At 38.1% G+C, this 21,267-nt stretch overlaps 3 protein-coding genes across 8 annotated transcripts in view; 2 read left to right on the top strand and 1 right to left on the bottom strand.

The window, feature by feature from the left end:
* The window catches only part of LOC135467992 (protein mono-ADP-ribosyltransferase PARP14-like), a 56,230-nt gene extending 45,949 nt beyond the window's left edge, over positions 1–10,281 (top strand). The window contains exons 23-25 of the mRNA XM_064745975.1: positions 3,735–3,871; positions 5,084–5,258; positions 5,848–10,281. Coding sequence (XP_064602045.1) covers positions 3,735–3,871; positions 5,084–5,258; positions 5,848–6,125 — 590 coding nt within the window. The 3' untranslated portion in view covers positions 6,126–10,281. The remainder of the gene's footprint in view (positions 1–3,734; positions 3,872–5,083; positions 5,259–5,847) is intronic.
* A 1,561-nt stretch (positions 10,282–11,842) lies between these two features.
* LOC135468543 (enolase-phosphatase E1-like) lies at positions 11,843–17,797 on the bottom strand. The gene is made up of 6 exons (XM_064746854.1): positions 17,499–17,797; positions 16,121–16,222; positions 15,062–15,258; positions 14,027–14,159; positions 13,027–13,150; positions 11,843–12,596 (listed from the first exon to the last, which is right to left on the bottom strand). The coding sequence occupies exons 1-6, from the start codon at positions 17,604–17,606 to the stop codon at positions 12,343–12,345; spliced, it is 918 nt and encodes a 305-aa protein (XP_064602924.1). The 5' UTR covers positions 17,607–17,797; the 3' UTR covers positions 11,843–12,342.
* A 258-nt stretch (positions 17,798–18,055) lies between these two features.
* LOC135468542 (ribosome-binding protein 1-like) overlaps positions 18,056–21,267 on the top strand; it is a 41,758-nt gene continuing 38,546 nt past the window's right edge. For all 6 annotated transcript variants that reach the window (XM_064746849.1, XM_064746853.1, XM_064746852.1 and 3 more), the window contains exons 1-2: positions 18,056–18,133; positions 18,922–19,721. In XM_064746849.1, coding sequence (XP_064602919.1) covers positions 19,016–19,721 — 706 coding nt within the window. In that variant the 5' untranslated portion in view covers positions 18,056–18,133; positions 18,922–19,015. The remainder of the gene's footprint in view (positions 18,134–18,921; positions 19,722–21,267) is intronic.

The raw sequence follows: 21,267 nt of genomic DNA, 5'->3' as shown, positions 1-21,267 counted from the left end.
AATTATCAAGGTTTTTTTTGATAAAGACTGGCATTCCAGGATGGTAGGTGTTAAGGCATTAACATTTATAAATTTGGTGTTTTGACACTTGACATAATATAATGTAAGCCTTGTTCTGAATTGCTCGGTGTAAGTGTACATGTGTTGTGAGCATTTAGGTGGCATAATATTACCCCTTTTGTCTTTGTGTCTGTACTTAGATGCTAACTAAATCTAACAAAAAAGAAAAAAACATAGGCAATGAAAAGGGTACATTATCAGAATTTGTATTATTTGCCATTGATGTATTGTAAGGAGATGACTTATACAGAGCACTTGCTGAGTGGATATAGAGATTAGTACGTGTAGCATGTATATACACTCTGGAGAACTTATACCTAAGGCTTTCGCATTTGTATAATGTTGGCTACTTGATGCTTGTAAAGGGCATTCCTTTTCAGTGGTTGGAGTCTCTTGTGTTGTGTCTTTGACAAAGCTTTTCAATGAAGCAGCGCCACATGTACAAACGTTATAAATATACGTTGGCGTGAAAACAAGACTCCCTGGCAAAGACGCTGATAAACAAATATGACAGGGACTGGTTGGCGTATTGTGCAGGTTAAGAAATAAAACGTAGCTTGTCATGTTCAAATCACCTACAGTCATGGAAAAAATTATTAGACCACCCTTGCTTTCTCCCATTTTTTGTTCATTTTAAAACCTTGCACAACTGAAGGAACATTTGTTTGGGCAAAGAAAGTGATGAAAACAGAAATAGTTCATAAGGGTTTTATTTAAGAGGTGATATCTATCAGTTCTCTATGAATTTCTTGACAATGACCAAAATCACTTAAGTTCATACATCTGTAGATGTGGCAACTGTATTCTCAAAAACATTTTGGCATTTCATTTTTTCTCCTGTCTCCTAGTCACGTAGTCACATGACTCTCATTCCCACACGGGAGTTAGTACTTGATTGCATGCCCATTGTTTTTGATGACTGCAGCCATGCGCCTTGGCATGCTCTCCACCAGTTTGTTACATTGCCCTGCGGTCACAGCAGCCCATTCCTGTTGCAAAAACTCGAACAAATTTGCTTTGTTTTTGGGCTTGTGGTTCTCCATTTTGAACTTGATAATATTCCACAGGTTTTCAATTGGATTCAGATCAGGTGACTGAGCAGGCCAATTCATGGTTTGAATGTTCCTGTTCTCTATCCAGGTTTTAACTGACCTTGCCGTGTGGCAAGGGGCATTGTCTTGTTGGAAAATCCAGTCATTCGAGCCAGGAAAGAATTTAGCAGCTGATGGAAGAAGACTGTTTTCAAGAGTAGCTCTGTATGTGACTTGGTTCATTCTCCCTTCACACAACTGCATCTGTCCTGTTCCACCCATACTGAAACAACCCCAGATCATCACTGATACACCCCCATGCTTTACAGTAGGAGCAAGGCAGTCTGGTTTGTAGGCTTCCCCAGGCTTCCTCCTAACCAGTAAGTTGGCTGGAGTAGGCATCAACTCAAAATTGGATTCATCACTGAAGAGAACTTTAGCCCAATCATCAACAGTCCAATTCTTGTGATCCCTCGCAAAACGCAAGCAGGCCTTCCGCTGCCTCTCGTTGATGAAGGGCTTCTTCCGTGCCCTGTGCCATTTCTAAGGTCTCTGGAGGTCTGACGACGATTCTTGATACAGGACCGGATGAGTGCTCGGTCATCTCGTGGGGTAGAAAGACGTTTCCTGCCTCGACCAGCTAGCAGTTTTGTAGTACCATGTTCGGCTTGCTTTTTCTTGGTGTAATGAACTGCTGTCTTAGAGATCTTCAGTTTTTTGGCCACTTGTCGCTCGCTCAATCCAGTATCCAGCTGTGCCAAGATGGCTGCCTTTCTGGCTCCACATAATTCTTTCATTTTAGGCATTATGAGAGCTGACAACTACCGAGTTGTGCTGCGTCTTAATATATAAAGAAGAGACCCCTATTTATGTAAGCCTACATGTAAACAGGAAACCACTCTTTATGTAAGTCTGCATGTAAATGGAAAGCATGAAATTGCCTCGCATACACCCTAGGAATACAACTGACCTTAAAGCATATCAAATACGACAAAGTATTATGGAATAAGCTGGATTTTTGTCGTATTCATTGTAATCTTCGGTTAATACACCTTTAGGGTTGCCAGGCATTAAAATGAACAAGAAACCAAAGAAAATATGAGTGGTCTAATAATTTTTTCCGTGACTGTAGTCTGCTTCGGGACCGGTAGATCCAGGATCAATCCTTGATCGAGCCACACCTAAGACTTTAAAAGAGGAAGTTGTAACTTCCTCGCTTGGCGTTCATCTTGAAGGGGATAGTGCAACGGCTATTTGACCCGCATCAGTATAATGGCTCGGGCGGTGCGGCTTACTTGCCTTCGGTAAGTCGTCTCAGTGAAGCAGCACTAGATAAAAGAGCGGTGGAAATCCGTCCTACTACAAGGAGGCACATTACACGTACATGCACCCTAAGGATTCCTTCGTCATATGACTGAAAAATTGTTGAGTACGACGTTAAACCCCAAGCACTCACTCACTCAAATCACCTAGATAACAGACAGCACAGAGTTGACCATTGTTTGAGAGTAAGGGGCCGCAGGCTTGTGTAAAATGACAAAATGATCGTGGATATTTCTGAAGTTGAATGTCCGGTTTCCTCCCACCATAATACTGGTCGCCGTCGTATAAGTGAAATATTATTCAGTACGGCGTAAACACCAATCAAATAAATAAGTAAATGGGGTTGAATGCACAACAGTAAATGCTTTAAATGTACTGTAATTGAATGGCTGTAAAATGTTGCTATGGCAACCATGACTTAGTAGGAAGGATAATGATACATCATATTTTGGCCTGGTAAAGAAGTAAAATATTTTGCTGCAGTATGATGAATTGCATTTCCTATTACATCATCATTTGACTCTTCGCCAACAAATGTTGGGGGTGTTATCTCAAAATAGCACTACCTGTATTGAGCTCAGGTTTTGCATACATGTAAAGGACAATAATGTGAGGGGGATGTTCCATTTTTGATGCTCTGTGTTGAATTAATTACTGTAAATTACAAAAGTCAAAACTTTGTGTCTTATAAATAATAGAACCAGTGTTGAGGCAGTATTACGGGTGGGATCCAAAAGTACTGTATGTAGTGAGCTGAGGTTTGTACATGTAAAGCACAATGAAACAAGGGGGATGCTCCATTGTTGATGCTCTGTACTTGTGTTGATTGTTGTAAATTATCAAATGCATGAACTTCACATCTCTTATGTGTATTAGAATCCATGTTAAGGTAAATATTGAAGTATTGAGCTGAAGTTTTGCATGTCTCCTACAGGTGATCTGGGGACATGATAGGGATATTGCATTCTTCATGCCCTTCATGTGTGCAAATTTTGCGTGAATGACAAAATTCATGACATTTTGCTATGGTGTATTACTCCGTCTTACAGTAATGTAAATGGTAGTATCTCAAAAGGACTTGACAGGTATTGAACATTTCTGTTCATGCATCTCTTGCAGGCCAGCATTGTATATAGCTGTTGCATCATATAGGCGGGATAAACTTCATTTATCTTTTGAGCTGTATACCATACATCTTTGCACAATGTGTACATCCTTCCATGCTGTTACCTGTAGGCTCTGTCTTTCAGGTATATCACTAAGTAATAACAATTGTTTAATTTAATGTGTATATGATTCTGTTTTTCCTGTTTCCTATAGGCTCTGGGTTTGAACTGCCTCCCACCTGGACACACATGGCTGATCAAGATCTGGTCACGGTGGAGTTACAGAGTACTGATTCAGAATATCAGCAGGTCATCAAGAACCTTCAGGGTCAAGTGACAAACATCATCAAGGTAGTCAGAAAAGATATAAATAGACATAATGAAAAACAAAGAAACAAGGTGTTAACCAGGGCTGCATAATCTTCACCTATAAATGAAATCCTGAATCATTGTAAAGCTTATAATGGGCAATAAACATGATGGATGGAACCATATGGGATGTCCCGATATGAGATCACACCTTTTCAGTGATTGCCAAAATGCAAAGTGCTGAAAGTATTCATTTCATCTGCAGAATTTGGTGAATGAATGGCAAGATCAACATATTTGAGTCTTTTAGTAAATCTAAATCATCAGAAATGTTTTCATAAATTCTGGATACTGCAAAATAAAGGCCAAAGACTAGAATAGAGGACATTCCAAAAACAGATTGAGTAACCAGAAGCCTTGGAAATTTGTCAGAAGTAGAGCAAATTTTTTGCTTCTTTGTCTTGACAACACTCTTTGAATTAATTGCCTTTTACAGACAATGAATACATTATCAGTGCCCTATCTGTACCCCAGTAGGTTTGCACCTGCTACAATTGTCAGTGTGAGTTAAGCTCCAGCTCATGCTTGTTGTCGTCATCTATAAGTGAAATAGTCTTGAGCACAGCATAAAACATAAATGAAGTGAATAAATAAGTAAATAAAACTTGTCCTTTGTCTTGTAAGTTACGTATGCATGTAATTTTTTGTCTCCATCTACCGGTCTCCGTGTGTTGGTCGTTCACTACAGCCTTTCTGGTCTCCTCTGCCCATAAAACTGGTTGTCATTGTATGAATGAAAAATTACTGAGTAAGGCATTAAACAGTATCAAATAAATAAATTTTGAGTACAAGTTAAAAACACAAGTGATATAAGTAAATGTTAAATTCACTGGTCATGTTATTTTATGAACCAACAAGATCATTATACTGTACATGTAATACCATTTGATAACATTAGGCTGTGTGAAAAGGGCTCTATATGTCCTGTATGTATGCTGAAAACCGTTGAGCTGTGTTCAAAAACACACGACATGCATGCCTTAAAATATTGCCCAAAGGTCAATTAATTACGTTTAGCACACTTACATGTACATGCTGTATAGTGTACAAACCATGCACTTACGGCTATGAAGAATGTACGCTTTCTAATTAAGTTGGTTATTGATCAATACATAGACAAAATTCAATTAACTGTAAATGACACCGCATAGGCCGAAAATACCAACTAATATTTTTATCTGTTTTTCTCTTAAGATTGAACGTATCCAGAACAAAAGCTTGTATGAACAGTATGTAGCCAAAAAAGGGAAAATTGAGAGATCCAACCCTAACAAAACTGTGGAGAAAATACTATGGCACGGAACAAGTTCTGATACAGTTCAAAGCATCAATAACTATGGCTTCAACCGAAGTTATTGTGGGAAAAATGGTTAGTGCTTTGTCATGTCATTTGATTATCATGGTGTTTGAAGATCATAAAAATCGAAATGTCTTCCAGATGTCAATGCACGTCTTGCTATTCAGATTTCATAGTGACTTTGTATTGATGAATTAAATTTTTAGTCTTCAAAGGATGGTTCAGCTGTTCGGGCCTCAACCATCAAGCCCGAATTTGTCCCCAGTTCAAATCAAGCACTCGTCAGATTGCTTACACCTGACAGTGGCCTGTATATTTCTCTGAACTTTCTTCCCTCAAAGACCCAGACTGACGTTGTACAAATTCAATATCCTCTTAAGTACTGGTATAATCAAAAGTCAAATATACTTAGAAAACAAATGTGTGCACGGCTGGGGTGAAAGGTTAATTTAATTATCTTAAATAGTGTCAAAGGTTAATGGAGAATTATAGGAATAAAGCTGAGCATGTCCCATTTTCTCATCAGAAAGTTCATTGACTTATATTTTGGTTTTTATTTGCTGTCTAGGCTGAATCATAAGTACTTTCCCTTATGTAAATGCATATATTAACAATCCTGAGCTACTGTCTGTGTTTTTTTTTTGTTTTTTTTTAATTTCAGCTACGGCGTTTGGGAATGGTGTCTATTTCGCAGTGAATGCTAACTACTCTGCCAGCAATACATATTCCCGACCAGACGGGCAGGGGCATAAGAGGATGTATCAGACAAGAGTTTTGGTTGGAGACCATACCCAAGGTAGATCTGGAATGATTGTGCCACCAAACAAAAGTGGCCCCATTCTCTATGATTCTGTAGTAGACAACCCTGCAAACCCAAGCATGTACATCATATTCCATGATGCCCAGGCTTACCCGGACTATTTAGTAACATTCCAGTAAGAAAAAGGAAGTACTACTTTGATTTGTTTTGTTCCCAGGCTTTGTGTGTGCCAGTTTACTGAACCAGTGGATGTATTATGGAGAGGGTAAATTTGTGATACAAAAAAAAAAAAACAGGCTGTATTAGGCCTGTTTTGATGAAAAAATTGTCTGTATCGCAAAAATTTTTCATGGAATTTTAGATTTACATTTTATTTGGAAGTTGAGAATTATAATTTGGACTTAATAACTTAATGATAAAGGCGCTATTTCACATACTAGTATAAAACTATACCGAAAGTGAATTGTCTGTTGCGTGATGATCCAGTATGAATCAGTGGGATAACACCATGAAAACGCATAATGTAGGGACAGGTTATATTTCTACGTCATGCAACAGTAAGATAATATGTACATTGAAAGTTGTCTTTAAACGCTAAATTTTATGGAAAAGTGACCCAAAAAAATAAGTCCCAACCAACATACTCCAATTTTCCAGATAGAGTTAGGTTACATAATATGATTTTTTTTTAAGGATGGCCCAGGCCTACAACTTAAGTGACTTGTATAATCTGTTCATATACACAAAATCGCATCTTATCGCATAGAATAGTAATTAGAATTAAAGTTGTTACGTTCCTTACAGTGATACCTGTGGCCAAGCACCAAGGCCCAAGTGAATGTCAAATGAGAAAACACTATGAAAGTAATGCACTGAATTAATTTGTCATGATGGGAAGAATTAAGCTTTGGAAAACATAATGCTAACATAATGCTAACACACATAACGACAAATAGCTTTATTCAACTGCCAATGTACAGACAATGGAAAATTCAACAGATTCAGCCTGCATGTTCAAAGTGTCACAGTATTTACAAAAACAGGCAACATGGAGAAAAAGCATGACAAAAGTGAAAAATAATCAACTGGGCTCGAATTGCGAAAAGGGCTGGCATACGTGCAAACATGCAGTACATCATGCAGTAACATCAATGTTAAATGCACAGGCTTACATTTCTATGTCTGAAGTAGAGTGTCATTTAAATATTTCTAGCAAGAAAACTATTGATCGTAGCTCAAATCCTTTGTGCAGAAAGGGCATGTCTTGGGATACAATTTGGTGCAAGTTTCACATTTCTAGCTACAATAGTTCTTGAGTTACAGGCCACTGGAATTACGTAACTGAAAAAAGTTTTTTGACCATATCTCAAAAAGTTACAAAGATAGGCAAAATCCAAAAGGCAGATTTGGAATCAGCGTTGCCAAATACACCAGAATAAATGAAAACGTTTTCAAAATTAGACACTTTTTATGACGTCATAACTTCAACCAATGGCTAGCTTCCAAAGCTTTTGATGAATGTCCAAGATTTTTTCAAACTTGCTCTAACTGGGATCACTCTACAAGTACATCAAAGGTCAGAAGAATCCTTTCATTGGTTCTTGAGAAGATATTTAAAGATGGTTGTCATGTCATACCAAAATTTGCCTCATAACCTTGTTCCTAAAATCACCATATTTCAACAACATCCAATGAAAACTTTTCCTCTCAGAGCTCTTAAAGCTTTGAAGAAAATGAAAGAAAAATATTAAAAATCTAATTTCAATAGGTGTACCATCACAGAGTGCTTGACAACGTTATAATGTATAGTGAAGCTTGAATGCCAGTGTATTTGCTTATTAGGCAGATAAATAACTCGTGAGACACTACACATTTACGATGTTAAACTGTATACTCCGCTTCGAACTCCCTGGTCGGACTACACCAAGACCTTAAAAATGGTACTTGTATTTGCCTGTCTTGGCACTCGGCACTAACAGGATAGAGCAAGAAAACAGGGCTAGTTGGCCGAGGGTCAGTATAACGTGACCAGGTGGCTTCTCGTCTCTGGCGTCTTATGTATGCAACGGCAATTTGGCGACATGGATTTGCCCTGCACAAGAAGAAGGACTATACGTACACACAGCTAGTGACTCCTCGTGCTCAAACGACTGAAAAGTTGGTTAGTACGACGTAAAATTCCAAGCATAATTACATATATATCTTCTATATTGCGTATTTAAAGTTTAATAGCCCCGGTGAATATTAGATTGAATTTATTTGTGACAGGATTTATGCAGTTGATGTGCATGTAATTCCTTTAACCTGGGAAGGGCATTGCTAAACATACAACAGTCGCTGTATGATCACATTAATTCTTCCATACGCTGTGGGGGGTCCTAACAGTTGGTGGAAAAGTAAACTTCCGTGACATCAGCTGTCTTAAAACTGTGCAAATGTGATTCCTGTTGAAACTGTCATATCTTGGGGAAATAATAAAACTTCCTATGATCTATCTGTATTTTGGGGACCGTAGCATTCATTAACAAGTGCATGTATCTTAGTACCACAACTAACTATGACATCAGTCATTATTTTAAACTTAATAAACAGTTTCGTTACATTTTGCCTACTAAATAAAGCTGATTTCAGAAACTCGAGATAAGTTGCTGTGTTCAGTCAAAGATGATTACAGTTTCCTAATGTTAGGATTTGAACTGTGTGTTTCCTAGCAAATCTTTGATACTTAAAAATGATATTGTTACATAAGAAATTTTCTGCAATATAAAAGATATATGCAAATAATCTCACTGAAAGTGTGGTAAAAAAAATAAGATTATCGATGGAAAACTGGTTATATTGCATTTTCAACATTGTAAAGTACATTACCTAAAATTTTGCTCATTTTGCCTGATTCTAAGAGTTGCTTTGATCTTTGAAAAATCTGAGATCTATTTGTAAGGTAGGATGATATGCTAATGGCAAAAAGTAAGTTTGGGGCACCAAAAGTAAAATATAATGACATTTGTTTGCCTTTTTTTGGGGAAAAAATTGAGGTCATTTACAGTAGTATCAACAAAAATGTAATCAACGTTGAATTAACCCTAACAAAGTTGAACACGATGCTGCACTTGAAGATCAGTGCTGTAACATGGTTTGTCTCTGTAACTGCTGTAAGTATGCTACTGTTCTGTATGACCTAAGTGATAGGAAATCTCAGGTGTGAGGAGGATATGGACATGAAACCAGGACATAAAGACAAAAACTGTAATCACAAGCGGCTCATTTCACGAAGTGCACTTAGTTAAGTAAGCCCTTAACCATTGTGACGTTTTACCAGAGATATAAAGTGCTTTTAACACTAAGTAAGCTTCATGAACTGGCCCATGGACTTACGTGCCATGTTAGTAAATCTGGCAGTGGTCCGTTCTACTTTTAAGAAATCTGGAAAGCATGCATGCATGTTAAGCCTCAAACCCCAAGATATGTGGCCTACAGTAAGTATTTACCCGCTTGGAACAACACGTTATATATGTGGCCTACAGTAAGTGTTTACCCGCTTAGAGCAACATGTTATATTTGAGATCCCATTCAAGTTATGCTGAATTCCTTTTGGTATCAGAAAACTTAACGACTCTTGTCAAAGGACTGGCTTTATCATCACTACATTTTGAGTTGGCAAATTTATATGTTGAATCTTGTATTAGTGTTCTGAAATTGTTAAAATCTAAATAATGTACATTCCCATTTATTTACCCATTTTATGATAGTGATTAAAAGCTTTTGATATATCTGAATTGCTTTGTTTTAACCAAAATAATATATGTTCTGCTTTTATTTGTAGTGTTTGTTAATTTTTCTTTTTAATACATGTATTATGATACTATTTCATGTTAGATAACGCTGCACGCAATAATGTTTTAATATATACTGTGGCTGGTATATGCTTTAATTGGAGACGAATACACTTCCATGAGTTAATTCCATAGAACCAGTTTCAGCCAGAATCTGAAATTTCATTTGATTGCTTATTTCTAGACTGTAAGAGTTCAAGTTGGAACCTGAAATCTGAAGTAACAGGAATTAACTTATGCGTGATATTGAAATTTCAAATTTGGATTTAAGTCAAAAGTCGCTTTGTGGAATGGGCATCTTGATCCATTTGTTTGATGACACGAACACTAATTAAGCCTCAATCATTCATTCTTTAGGAGTGATTTATTAAGTGCTAGCTATCATGTCTGTTAACGTTGAGAAAAGTGCTTTAATACAAAGAACGCCTGTACGTACAGAGCAGATTTAGAGTTGGAGGCTAGAGTATATTTTGAGGAAATAAAAATTATTTTCAAACATTTATTGGTATATTCCTATATTGACTTCAAACATATGAGTGGTAAAATTAGGCATGTGGTTACCATGACAACTGCAGAAGTGGACAAATGTGTTGACCACGAAATGAAAACTTCAAGCAGAAAACAGTTGCGGCCCGAACACAAAACCATTTCTGTTTATATAGTATATACAAGGAAAATGGTTATCTGAACCACCGTGAAAACGAAAATGGCTGTCTAGTTACAACAATGAAAATGGATAAATGTTGGTCGCGACACATCAGCATCTGTGTATTTATGTATCGACCAAAAATTAAAACTTTGTGGAAAACTGTTGGAGTAATAGCCCGAACATAAATGCGGACAGACAAAATCGGTATAACAGGATACGTTCGGCCTAATGACGGTGGCGTATAACAATGTTACGCCACTCTTGCGCTATGTACAGGTCATATCTATGAAGCATTGTACACACGCACATATTCTGCCCATAATGCACCGAGTGATACACGACAGCCACCACCGTTTTCCTGTCGGCATTGTCGGTGAAAATGCCAGAATGTATTGTTTCAATAAACCACAGGATTTCTTCCCTAGTGGTCTGTTTGAAATGCAACTACAGTATAGATGTGGAAATATCCATTAGCATATCTTATGACATTAACAGAAGTTCAACATAAAACTGTACATCTTTAGGAGGAAGAGGAACTTTGACCACCTACTGGTCACTTGAAGTTCCCTCAACTCTTTCACATTCCACTCTGCCTTCCCAAGTGAGAACTGGTAGTCAGGCATCTACCAGCTCCATGCAGGACAGAATGGCATAGTCGCAGGCATAAGGACCTTGAGAATATTTTTCTTGCTTCACTGCAGGCAATCGGCCTTGAAGATATTAAAGGATTGCCTCTGGTGAAGCAACAGCCAGAAAACTCTGGTCCAAGGAAGGCATATTTACTGAGACAGGGACCACTACACCGTATCCATTATTAAATGAGAACGTTCACAGCTGGTATGAGGCATCCTACCTGGTACTGATGGAATTCTAATAAGCCAGTTGCCAGAAATAAATTTCACATCTCTATAAAAATCAAGTCTTCTGTAACAGTCACCCAACGATAACTCTGGGGTTGTTTTTTAACTTGGCGATTTCCACAACTTTTGATTTATGAACCGTGCTCACCGTCAGATTTTTGTTCCAGACACCAGCAGGATTTTATTCATACTAAGCAAATTAGCAGGTTGTGCTGGGCCCTTTCATACAGTCATACGTCTTGCGTCCTGACACATATGGAATAGTTTGAAAAAAAAATTGAAATGTCAAGCAAGCTACAGTGGATGGAGAAACCAATCAAAATGACTAACGTTCAAAGTGAAAAATTCTTGTTTAACTATGAAATACATGCTCATTATTTTTGGTGACTGTTTTCCAGACAGATTTTTTTTAAAGCCTTCCATTTGCTACTGAAGCTCTGTATTTTGCATGGGCTTTGTTAAATTAATATCATACGTGTGATTCAAATCTGCAGATGGTCACACTGCAAATTTCGTAACATATTTAACCACAAAAACACAGAACAAATTATGCGTATAGTAAAACTACCACTTTATTGTGACAGGAGTCCATAAATATAAATGGCGAAAGGGCACTAGCGGTTGGCTTCCCCAACATGGTCTTCATGTACAAACGAACTTGTACTGTAAAACATTAACAATGCCAGCACTGACAAAACTGTGACCGTCTCCTTCGAAAAACCTACCGTTTTGATTGAAAAATGCCATCCAGTACAGGTGGAATGAAAGAATATACATCAATACAACATGAAAAATGGTTTTACAAAGCTATTCATTATACAACATGTGAAAACATAGTAAGAGAGAAGACTAAAAACTTAACCAAAAAATGTTACAGTTCCTAATGTTTACCCAATAAATAGTAAAGATCAGGGGGAAGATGATAGTGTTTTGAGATGAAGAAAACTAATGAGATGACCTGGTACTACTACATTCTGATGTGACCTCACGACATGGCAGAGATTGGCAGTCCATTTAAAACAATGGCAAAATGGCAGTGATGTCCCGGTGGTGACTACTGGTTGCTCTCTTCCCCCTCGACAGCCTCAGCTTCGTCTCCGTCACCATTCGCATCGTCCGCTTCCTGATCGCCATCAGCATCGCCTTCCTCACCAGGCGCTAACTTCTTGGTGCCATCTTCAGCCCCTAACAACTCGTCGAATGACTCAATGTATGGGAAATTTTTCTTATCGTCTTCTGTCAGTGCTGCATTTCCTGGTCGCACAACCAACTGGCTCTTCATGCCAGCCTTTACAGCTGCAGAGGCCTCTGAAAGAGGTCACAACACTTATTGATGAACAGAATTCAAATACAACGTCATTTATTTGGAGCGCTCCACACGGAACTTTTCTTCACCTAAAAGCAATTCTTAAATTTATTTCACTGGTGAAGACTTTCCAGTTATAGGACAGTGGTCAGATTTACTGGAGGTGTGCCTGGACAAAACCACCGACCTCTGTCTGGTACTAGACAAACCTCCCGACTAAAACACACAACTGAAGAGACAAGAGCTGGATTCGACCATATGATCTTAACTGTCAAGAGCCTGATAGTTAACCTGTATACAAGGGACAACTAAGAAGTAAACATGTGGCAAGGCTAAAATTTAAAGTGTTTAAAAAGTGTCAAGGGTGGATATAGTTAGTATTGGGTGAACACTTAATTTCTAAATAGAACTATATGTCAAGTGACAGCTCACCTTGTGGGATGTCTGTGAGAAAAAGAATCTCCTCTGGTTTCACGCCCACTTCTTCACTGATTTTCTTGTAGCTGTCACTTTCTGTTTTTGATCCAACATTTGTGTCGAAGTACCCAGTCAAAGACTAAAAGAAATTAAGCACATTTCACATCAATCATACCCTTAATCTCTGATCGCCACTGCATCAGCATGCAACTTTAAAATGCCACACACATTTTCTGACTGGACAGCTCAAAGTAAAGCTGCAAGATCAGAAATAAATTCATACTCCAGCCATGAAACAAAGGATTGTTATAAATATTTCATTTGGGTTTTATACACTATTCACATATATTTCACTTGTAACACAAAGAGAACGACGGTAAACCACCGTCCACCAGATGACGGACATAAACCAGGCATTAAACTGCAGTGTAGGTGTCTGAGCCAGCAAGTGTCCCATGATGACATTCAGGCTTTCGTATTAAAGCACGGTAGATCACCTACATATACAATTTCATGGAATTTTTCAATTTCAATTTTGAATACTAAATTGGTTAAAAAATTGCAAAGGACAGTAAATCTCCTGATTTTTCATCCTTTAGTACTGAGGCCTCTTGCACAAAGTGATTATAGCCTAAGTCGAGGGTAACTACCATACCACGACCAGTTAAAATCAACTTAGCCTATGACCACTTCGTGCAAGCGGCCCCAGTTGCACTGGTACCAAGGGAAATAACTTTCCTAGACAGCTTATCAACGCTGGGAGTCAGCACAGCACAGTTTTGGAGCTTCAATTGCATTTTCACATCTTTGACAACTGGTTAATTAAATGTGTTCCCACGATCTTCTCACCTGAAATACAAACTCCTGCTGTATTTGTATTTTAATAGAGAATGAAAATTGATAAATAATTAAGAATTATCCCAATCCTCTATTTTCGTAAGCAGAGAAATAAGAAAAAAAAAATACATTGGTTACCAATGGCCAAAGTTCACAGCTTAGAGAATAGCATTCTCACCTCTGAGAGATCCCCCTCTGTGGAGTGTGCAAACAGTAATTTCTGTGCTTCTGTGCTGCCTGAGGAATATATGTACACTTTCTTCCCATCCTCTACCAACTGCTTGATAGCTGGAGCAACATCATCAAACAGCCTGGCCAAAAAGAATAAGGATGTATGATTGGACTTCAGTAAGCATTCAAACTTGGCAAAGCATACCTAGGCTATTAAAGAGGCTATACCATAGAATACTGGCCACAGATATACTATCAGTTAGGTGAAATTCAGTCATTTCTATGATCAAATTGTAATGGTTGAAACAGATTCCTGCAAAAAGTTTAACAATAACCAACTTTTTTTTTTGTTGGGATAATGTAGACGCAACCAACAGCAACTTACAAACCTAATACAAATGAATTAAAGCGAATACTAACATCAAACCCTGCCCAGCTGTGTGAAACAAACTCATGCTGTATCTGTAGTGCTGTCTAGAAGTGACAACTTGCTCGTGCTGACGAGTTAATGTTCTGTTTAGAAAGACTCACCAATGAATCTAACATTTATTAACTCTCACTATCTCAAGAACCATTAAGCGATCGGCATTACATATTTTCTCCAAACTTCTATTACCATTTTCATATTATGCATCACCATTAGTCAGGTTGGAATTTTCTGACACTATATAATTTGGTCTACCTGAAATATCTGAATTTGATTAGTGCTTAGTTCTTCCTCGCAATCTGTGGCACAGCTTCATTAATGATTCGCTTAGCATAGTGTACACCTCAAAAGTAAACTTTACTCACTATAAGCAAGAAATGAAATCCCTATCAGCCATAACTAATCTGCGAACTTGTTCAACACTCACTGGTTTCAATTTCTAGGGAATCAAGGCAACCAAATCACCTGACTTGCATATATCCTTATACCTGTTTGTAATTTTAGCTTTTAATAATTTCTTTTAATGCCAGTGCTTTGCATAAGACATCATTGAGACCCACCCCTCTTGAGACTCAATTTAAATCGACCAATGTGCTTGACCTACAATGTACTTACTCTCCTTTCACTTTGCCCTGTTTGTATGCTTCCCGCCAAATATGACCCTGTAACTGTTTGAGTGCTGTGGATTTTCTGTCTTGATTCATCTGCCAGCCTACACTGTCCACCACTGCTTTTACTACAGCATCCTGTGGACTCTCAGCTCCAGGGATTGCCACTGCCCCCTCAACACCATCAGCAACGTCTTTGGCAGCCTGCAGATGTATGTCATATGTTATTACCACAAACAAGGGTTTGTTCATCTGGTGCACCACGAACAGAAACCCCACACTTGTGGACCCTCCAATGATCCACAACGAGGCTCTAGATCAGGGTATCATCATTATGGTTTGTTTGTCTAGCTTCAAATCATTCTGTGTTATCCATTAGGCATAAATACTTCTTTTTGATATTTACTACTTGGATATAAACCGCAAAATATTGCATAAACTAATTTTGTGATGGTAAAGTAACATTGCTTAACAAGAATCATAATTTAAATAGTTTTAATTCGGATTTCTAGGACCAATGATCTATTTCATGCCAAATTCAGTTCCTTAGGGTTAAGCAGTTAAGAGCCAAATTTTCTTGGGAGTCAAGGTAAAAACTTAGTAGCATTTGCATGTTAAAATGCATTTATTTCACAACATGAGAGGGCACAGTTTACATTCTGTCCCTAGAGCCAACAGTTATCAATTTAATCTTATCAGTTGTCATATATTCAGAAAAAAAATATATGTGTGTATATATATATATATATAGTTTTTGAAATCTTCAAACTTTAGAGTCTTTCTTTATTTTGGATGTTGTATCGAGGTTTCCTCACACTTCTATGAAAGCAAATTATTGAAATGTAGGCTTTATGCAGAGCTAATCAATACTGGACAAAACCACAAACTCCTCTAACAAGCAGAAAATGCATGTGTGTGCAAACCAAGATCACCACCCATAGAAAAAATATCCCTTTTCTGCCATACACTAGGGATGTACAACGAGGTAACAAAATCATTGCTTATTAGCCTTTATCAATAAAAGCCAACAGGGAGCTGGTTGTCATAGCAATGCACTGCAACTTACCAATTCCCTGAGAGCTGTGACATCGCCCACACATTCTTCCTCTGCAAAATGATTTGTTAAGTAGGTCTCCACATTCTCCCTGACATACGGAAACAGCTTATCCTGTAGGAATAGATTCACATCATTCATGAACTAGGTCTACCACAAAGGTAGGTTCTCTTTATAATGCTGACAGCAACTTATTTTATGTTGGCAACAAGACTATACAATGTAGCAAAAAAATGTCCATACAATCTGCTTGCTGCCAAGAATAAATTTTTGTCCATGGAACCGTTTTAGCAACAATGTACAAAAAATTGTTTATTTTTGAAAAGATTTTAACTTAAAAAACATATGCTTTCTTTCACACTAAGTAATACTGCTCGAGTACAAAGGGTACAAGATGTTTCTTCACGGACGAGTGGCTCTCATTCCTCGTTCAATAGACTGACCATCACTAGTCACGTGAGCGGTCAGTCGGCCGGTTATGGCTAGACACATTTGAAAAAGGCCACGTGACAAGACAATGGTTTCCCGCTTGTCTTTGAAAAGCACTAGATGGTCTTTACACAAGGCTACATCTGACCGATAAAAATAGAACGCCGGCTAGTCCTAAACTAAGTAAAAAATGCTTTTTCCACAACTTCCAAGCGATCGCGCCTCCACGCGTGCCCTATTACAAACAATGATTAGACACAAGTGTGACTACACAAAGCACTAACAATCAATTCATTTTCAATAATGCAGGAAATTTAAACATTAACATGCATGTGAAAAATTACGGTTCAAAACAAAGAATGAAAGGCGATGCACATCCCATCACAGGACGAACTGAAATTCGCGTTTAGTTTTTTCGTACGAATTTCAATCAGATTCTCTTGTAGCAGTCATAGCTAACGTGTTTAAAGATGCCGGCATTTCACTTAAAAGATTGAAAAAGAACAGTTAAAATCGGTTTTTTTTTTCTTATTTCGCGCACGATAACACCGGGTTTAATTCGTTTACTTGTATATCTCAGAGTACAAGGGAGAGATTTGCATAAATTATACTGGTAATACTGCACAAGGTAGTTCCTTTTGCAGTTTACAGCACAAATCATGGCGTCCAATGCTTCTTCCTATGCAAACCAATGAAACCCAGTGAAGAGAATTCTAAGTGGCTTAGATTCACATCTAATCTAGATAATTTATCAAATTCGGTGATCAACAATTGTGTGGGCCAAAAATTCCATTTTATCGCTCTTTTACGGTCTATGAAAGAAGCCTTTGTTGAACTAAGGCGGTGTATATGCTGAAGTGCGGCTCTAGTGGATGCCGGCCTCTGGTAAACAACGCACGTGGGCACTGCACATCTAACAAAACAACCTACAATTTTTGTATTTTGACCCTTTTTGTCTTACCTTAACAAAGCTTATTGGTGTGGTAGTTCCTTCTATATCCAGAAGTAATACTTGTATCCCTTCGAGAAGAGCGTCAGCTTCCTCTGCAGTTCTTTTCTGTGGTGCCATTTTAAATGTTGACCGTGATGCCGCTTCTACCGCTCAAGCGCGCTTTCTCCTTCCCGCTAACAAAGAACACTGAAGCAACCGACAGGTGCGCGTAACGTTTACTATGTCCGATAGGTGGCGCTAGTTTGTAATTCATTGAGCTGCGCAGTGACCTCTTGGTGTTCAAGGAACTGTTGTTACGCCTTGAGGGACAAAATGAAGATGTAATTCTTTTATTTCCATAGAACATGTCACTGATTTATTTGTTAGTACAAAATGTCTTTGGTCATGGTTCCTCCTATTACCGCTTATTTATGCTGCAAATATGTAGAAACACGAAATATAAAGGAATTTTATTCTGTCCACGATGGACGTGGCAGGGGGTAAGAATACCACGTATAACAGCAGAGGGCTGATCAACCAATCAGACCGTTCGTAACAAAATTAGTAGGCGTTGTCCTTTGGTTCGCCATTGTCTGTAATGGGGGACAGGTCAATCGACAGAGGAAGGCGTGAAATTATTTCCACGTTGACAAGATAGCCCATTCGTAAGTTTTTGCTATATATCAGACAAGAAAACAATACGGAGACACACTCTGTAAAAACTCGTATTTGAAAGAAGCATCTGAGAGTGGGCTTTTCAATTTATCTACTGAGCAGCCGGTCACGTTGTCAAAGTTCTCACGCTGTCGTTGCTGAACTACTGCGTATAGATTCATATGCTGCTCAAGTGGTTACAGACTGCTTACGTGGACAGCTCGGTACTGTAAGCTACATGTAGATATACCCAGGATTTTTCTCTCTAACGTGGATAATTTAATTAGTATTGCCCATGCCATTTAATGCATCAATTTAAGCATGTCTTGGTATGTTACATATAGTATTTGGAAAGTTTTATTTCCTACAGATGTCAAGTGGCAGAACTTTGAGTTTTCTTTTTGTCTCTCTTACCGTGTTCAAGAATTTAAGGGCAGTAGATTTATGTAATGGCGTGTGAAAAGTTATAAAGACTGTTAATGTGTGGCACCTGTTCATTATTTACTGATACACATAATTAGTTGATTACTGTGGCATTGACATGGGTCTTGTTTTAGTTTGTGTGTTTTCATGAAGAAAAAATTATCTTTATCCCTTGATGTATGATCTTTAACCCTTCCTCCGAAGTATGATTTTGTGACTATAGCTGATGAAAGAAAATAACTTGTTGATGATTTGTATGAAACATTCTACATGTACTGAGCATTCGGTTTTAACTATAACAACTCTGTGATCATATTGTTATCTCACTGTTTAATCTTCATATTTTCTCTGAGATGTGATGTTAACTTTTTTTCAGCTTTGAAGATAACACATACTTGGCACACTTCATGAAGGATCCTCATCAGACAACACCTGAACTGGAGTGATAACATACGGACACTAATTTTAAGATGGATCCACAAATTCTGATTGCCGCGGCAGTTTCCTTCATCATCCTGGTGATTCTCGTTTACCTCATCTCAGTTTTTGGCATGCGAGAGAAATCATTTGATGAAGTAATGGCAGAGCAAAAGAGGCGTCAAGAAGAAGAGCTCCTGAAGAGCAGATCTGAAAAGAAAGCTGAGAAAGAGTCTAAAAAGAAATGGAGTCGTAGGAAAACAGAGAAAACAAGGGAAAAGGGTTTGTATTCCCAGTCAGAAGTAATAGTTGAAACGTCTACTGTTTCTGTTAAGCCTAAAACCCTGGAGTACGATCCGGACCCAGAGATCATAAACCCAGAGGACTTCCCATTCAAAGAAACCAAAGTGACAAAGTCCAAGAACAAGAAGACCAAATCCATTTTAGTCAACAAGGAAGAAAAGGCTCCTGTAAGCAATGAGCTTCATGCTCCATCACTGTTTCACCCGTCAGCTCCACCTAAAGATGAGGTGGAACTTAGGCACAAGACTGTTACAGAGGAGCATAAAGTCACGAAGAAGCAAGAGGAGCGACCATCTAAAGGGGATGGGAAGATTTTGGAGACAAGCAGCCATGTAGTGAAGGAAGAGATGATCAGGGCAACAACCGATGTTCAGCATACTTCATCCACTCTTTTAAACAGCAGCATGACCAAAACAGCTGATAAGAAGAAGACAAAGGCGCACGGTGGAAGTGGAGGTGAGAACATACTTTGGTCACCTTTACTGGTAATTAAGACTGCAGAAATTAACACCTGCAGAAATTTTAGGGTGTATTTTATTTTTTCTACTGTCCAATGTGTATGCCTGTATGGTGCACATATGCTTTCTCTGAGAAGCACTAATATATAAAACTAATGGGAAGCTCAGCAATGACACCAACTGATCAACAATAGCTTTCTTGAGGCAAACTGACGATCAGGGGAACAGGGCCTTAGAACTGATTCTTCTAGTAGTTTCTGTGGTTTCTGTGGTTATCTGCTGCTATTAAATTTTTGACATTTTATGACGTTCCAAGCCTGACATACTTGTAAGCAACAGTAATTCTTCAAACCACTAGTCGGAGTGAATGGATCTGCCGAGCCTCCAAAAGTTTTTTTACAGGCCTGATTTGCCTTACATGTAGGTGGTTTAAGGTAACTGCAAATTATGATGTAACAAAATTACCCGATGTAACAAAATTGCCCGATGTAACCACGTGAAAATACGTTGAACCATTCCATAATCTTAATTTCTAAGTGCAGCAGCTTTCCTGATGTTTAGTTATCTTCTTAGTTTGTAAGTAGCACATGTTACATATCCCCTGCTGATTTGCACTGCATCACGGCTTTGATAATCCAAGTAATAGAATTCAATTACTCCTTCTGTTTAGTGCACACTAGTATGCCACATGTGACATGTTTATCACAGAGGCATATTGTCAGGGTGTCATTGTAATGCGACATGTTTCTCCAGTCTACCTTGCCACATGGACTCGGTACACAGTGTATTCTGTATATGGTACAACAGATGTCTAATTGTTCATTATGTTATCGCTTAGTATATTTCTTAAAGCAATAGCTCCGTGAAGAAGTCAGTATTCATGGGTAGACTATTTTTGTCCTCTGATGACTGCCTTTCAGTACAGGTTAACAGAACTGATTGTGTGCAAGTATCATTCTGTAAGACTTAACGAAGCTAGAGACCACTTGATCTCCTTAGTAATAAAAGGGCTTGGGTGAAGAAAACGGTCCTCCCAACGTTATTGCGTAGGAAAATGCCTTTTTTGAATCGCTGTCTGCGATCTTGTATTCGTTGGAAGTGTGTAATTTTCTGCTTTCCACTGTCTGATTTTTGTCTGCAGAACTTTCATGATGTTATTTTGAACAACTTGGCCTTACTTTTTGATAGCAAAGTGGCAAAAAGTGAACTTTTCCCCAGTGCTTTAACATTGGGCATCCATTTTGTTTTGGACATGAAAGGGTGGTCATGTGACCTACAACATCCGACCAGTCTTACAGAATGTGACTGTGGAGTTAAACGCTGTAACTTGGGCAACCATTATGCACCACAAGCTCCATCATCATACAGATTAACCATCATCCGTACATACATCTACATATTGTCTTTTCACCATAGCATTTACAAAGTGGTACCTTTTTTAATTTAAAGCAGTCTTTTGAAGACATTTTGTTTTTTACATTAATTTACAATATATAGGTGAAAGTCAAATAATAAATTTTCTTTTTGTACCTTTAGTTCTTAAC

This window comes from Liolophura sinensis, chromosome 6 (genome assembly GCF_032854445.1).
Source record: "Liolophura sinensis isolate JHLJ2023 chromosome 6, CUHK_Ljap_v2, whole genome shotgun sequence".
Classification (NCBI taxonomy): Eukaryota; Metazoa; Mollusca; class Polyplacophora; order Chitonida; family Chitonidae; genus Liolophura; species Liolophura sinensis.
Note: the sequence above shows the minus strand (reverse complement) of the source record. Positions and strands in the feature narration are given on the sequence as shown.

Bases quoted from the DNA above. Each gene is read 5' to 3' on its own strand.
- LOC135468543 (XM_064746854.1), bottom strand. From the start codon at position 17,606: ATGGCACCACAGAAAAGAACTGCAGAGGAAGCTGACGCTCTTCTCGAA. The intron at 16,223-17,498 runs GTAAGACAAAAA...CTATTCCTACAG, and splicing joins CACCAATAAGCTTTGTTAAG to GATAAGCTGTTTCCGTATGT. The intron at 14,160-15,061 runs GTAAGTACATTG...CTTTTTGGCCAG, and splicing joins CAGGGCAAAGTGAAAGGAGA to GCTGTTTGATGATGTTGCTC.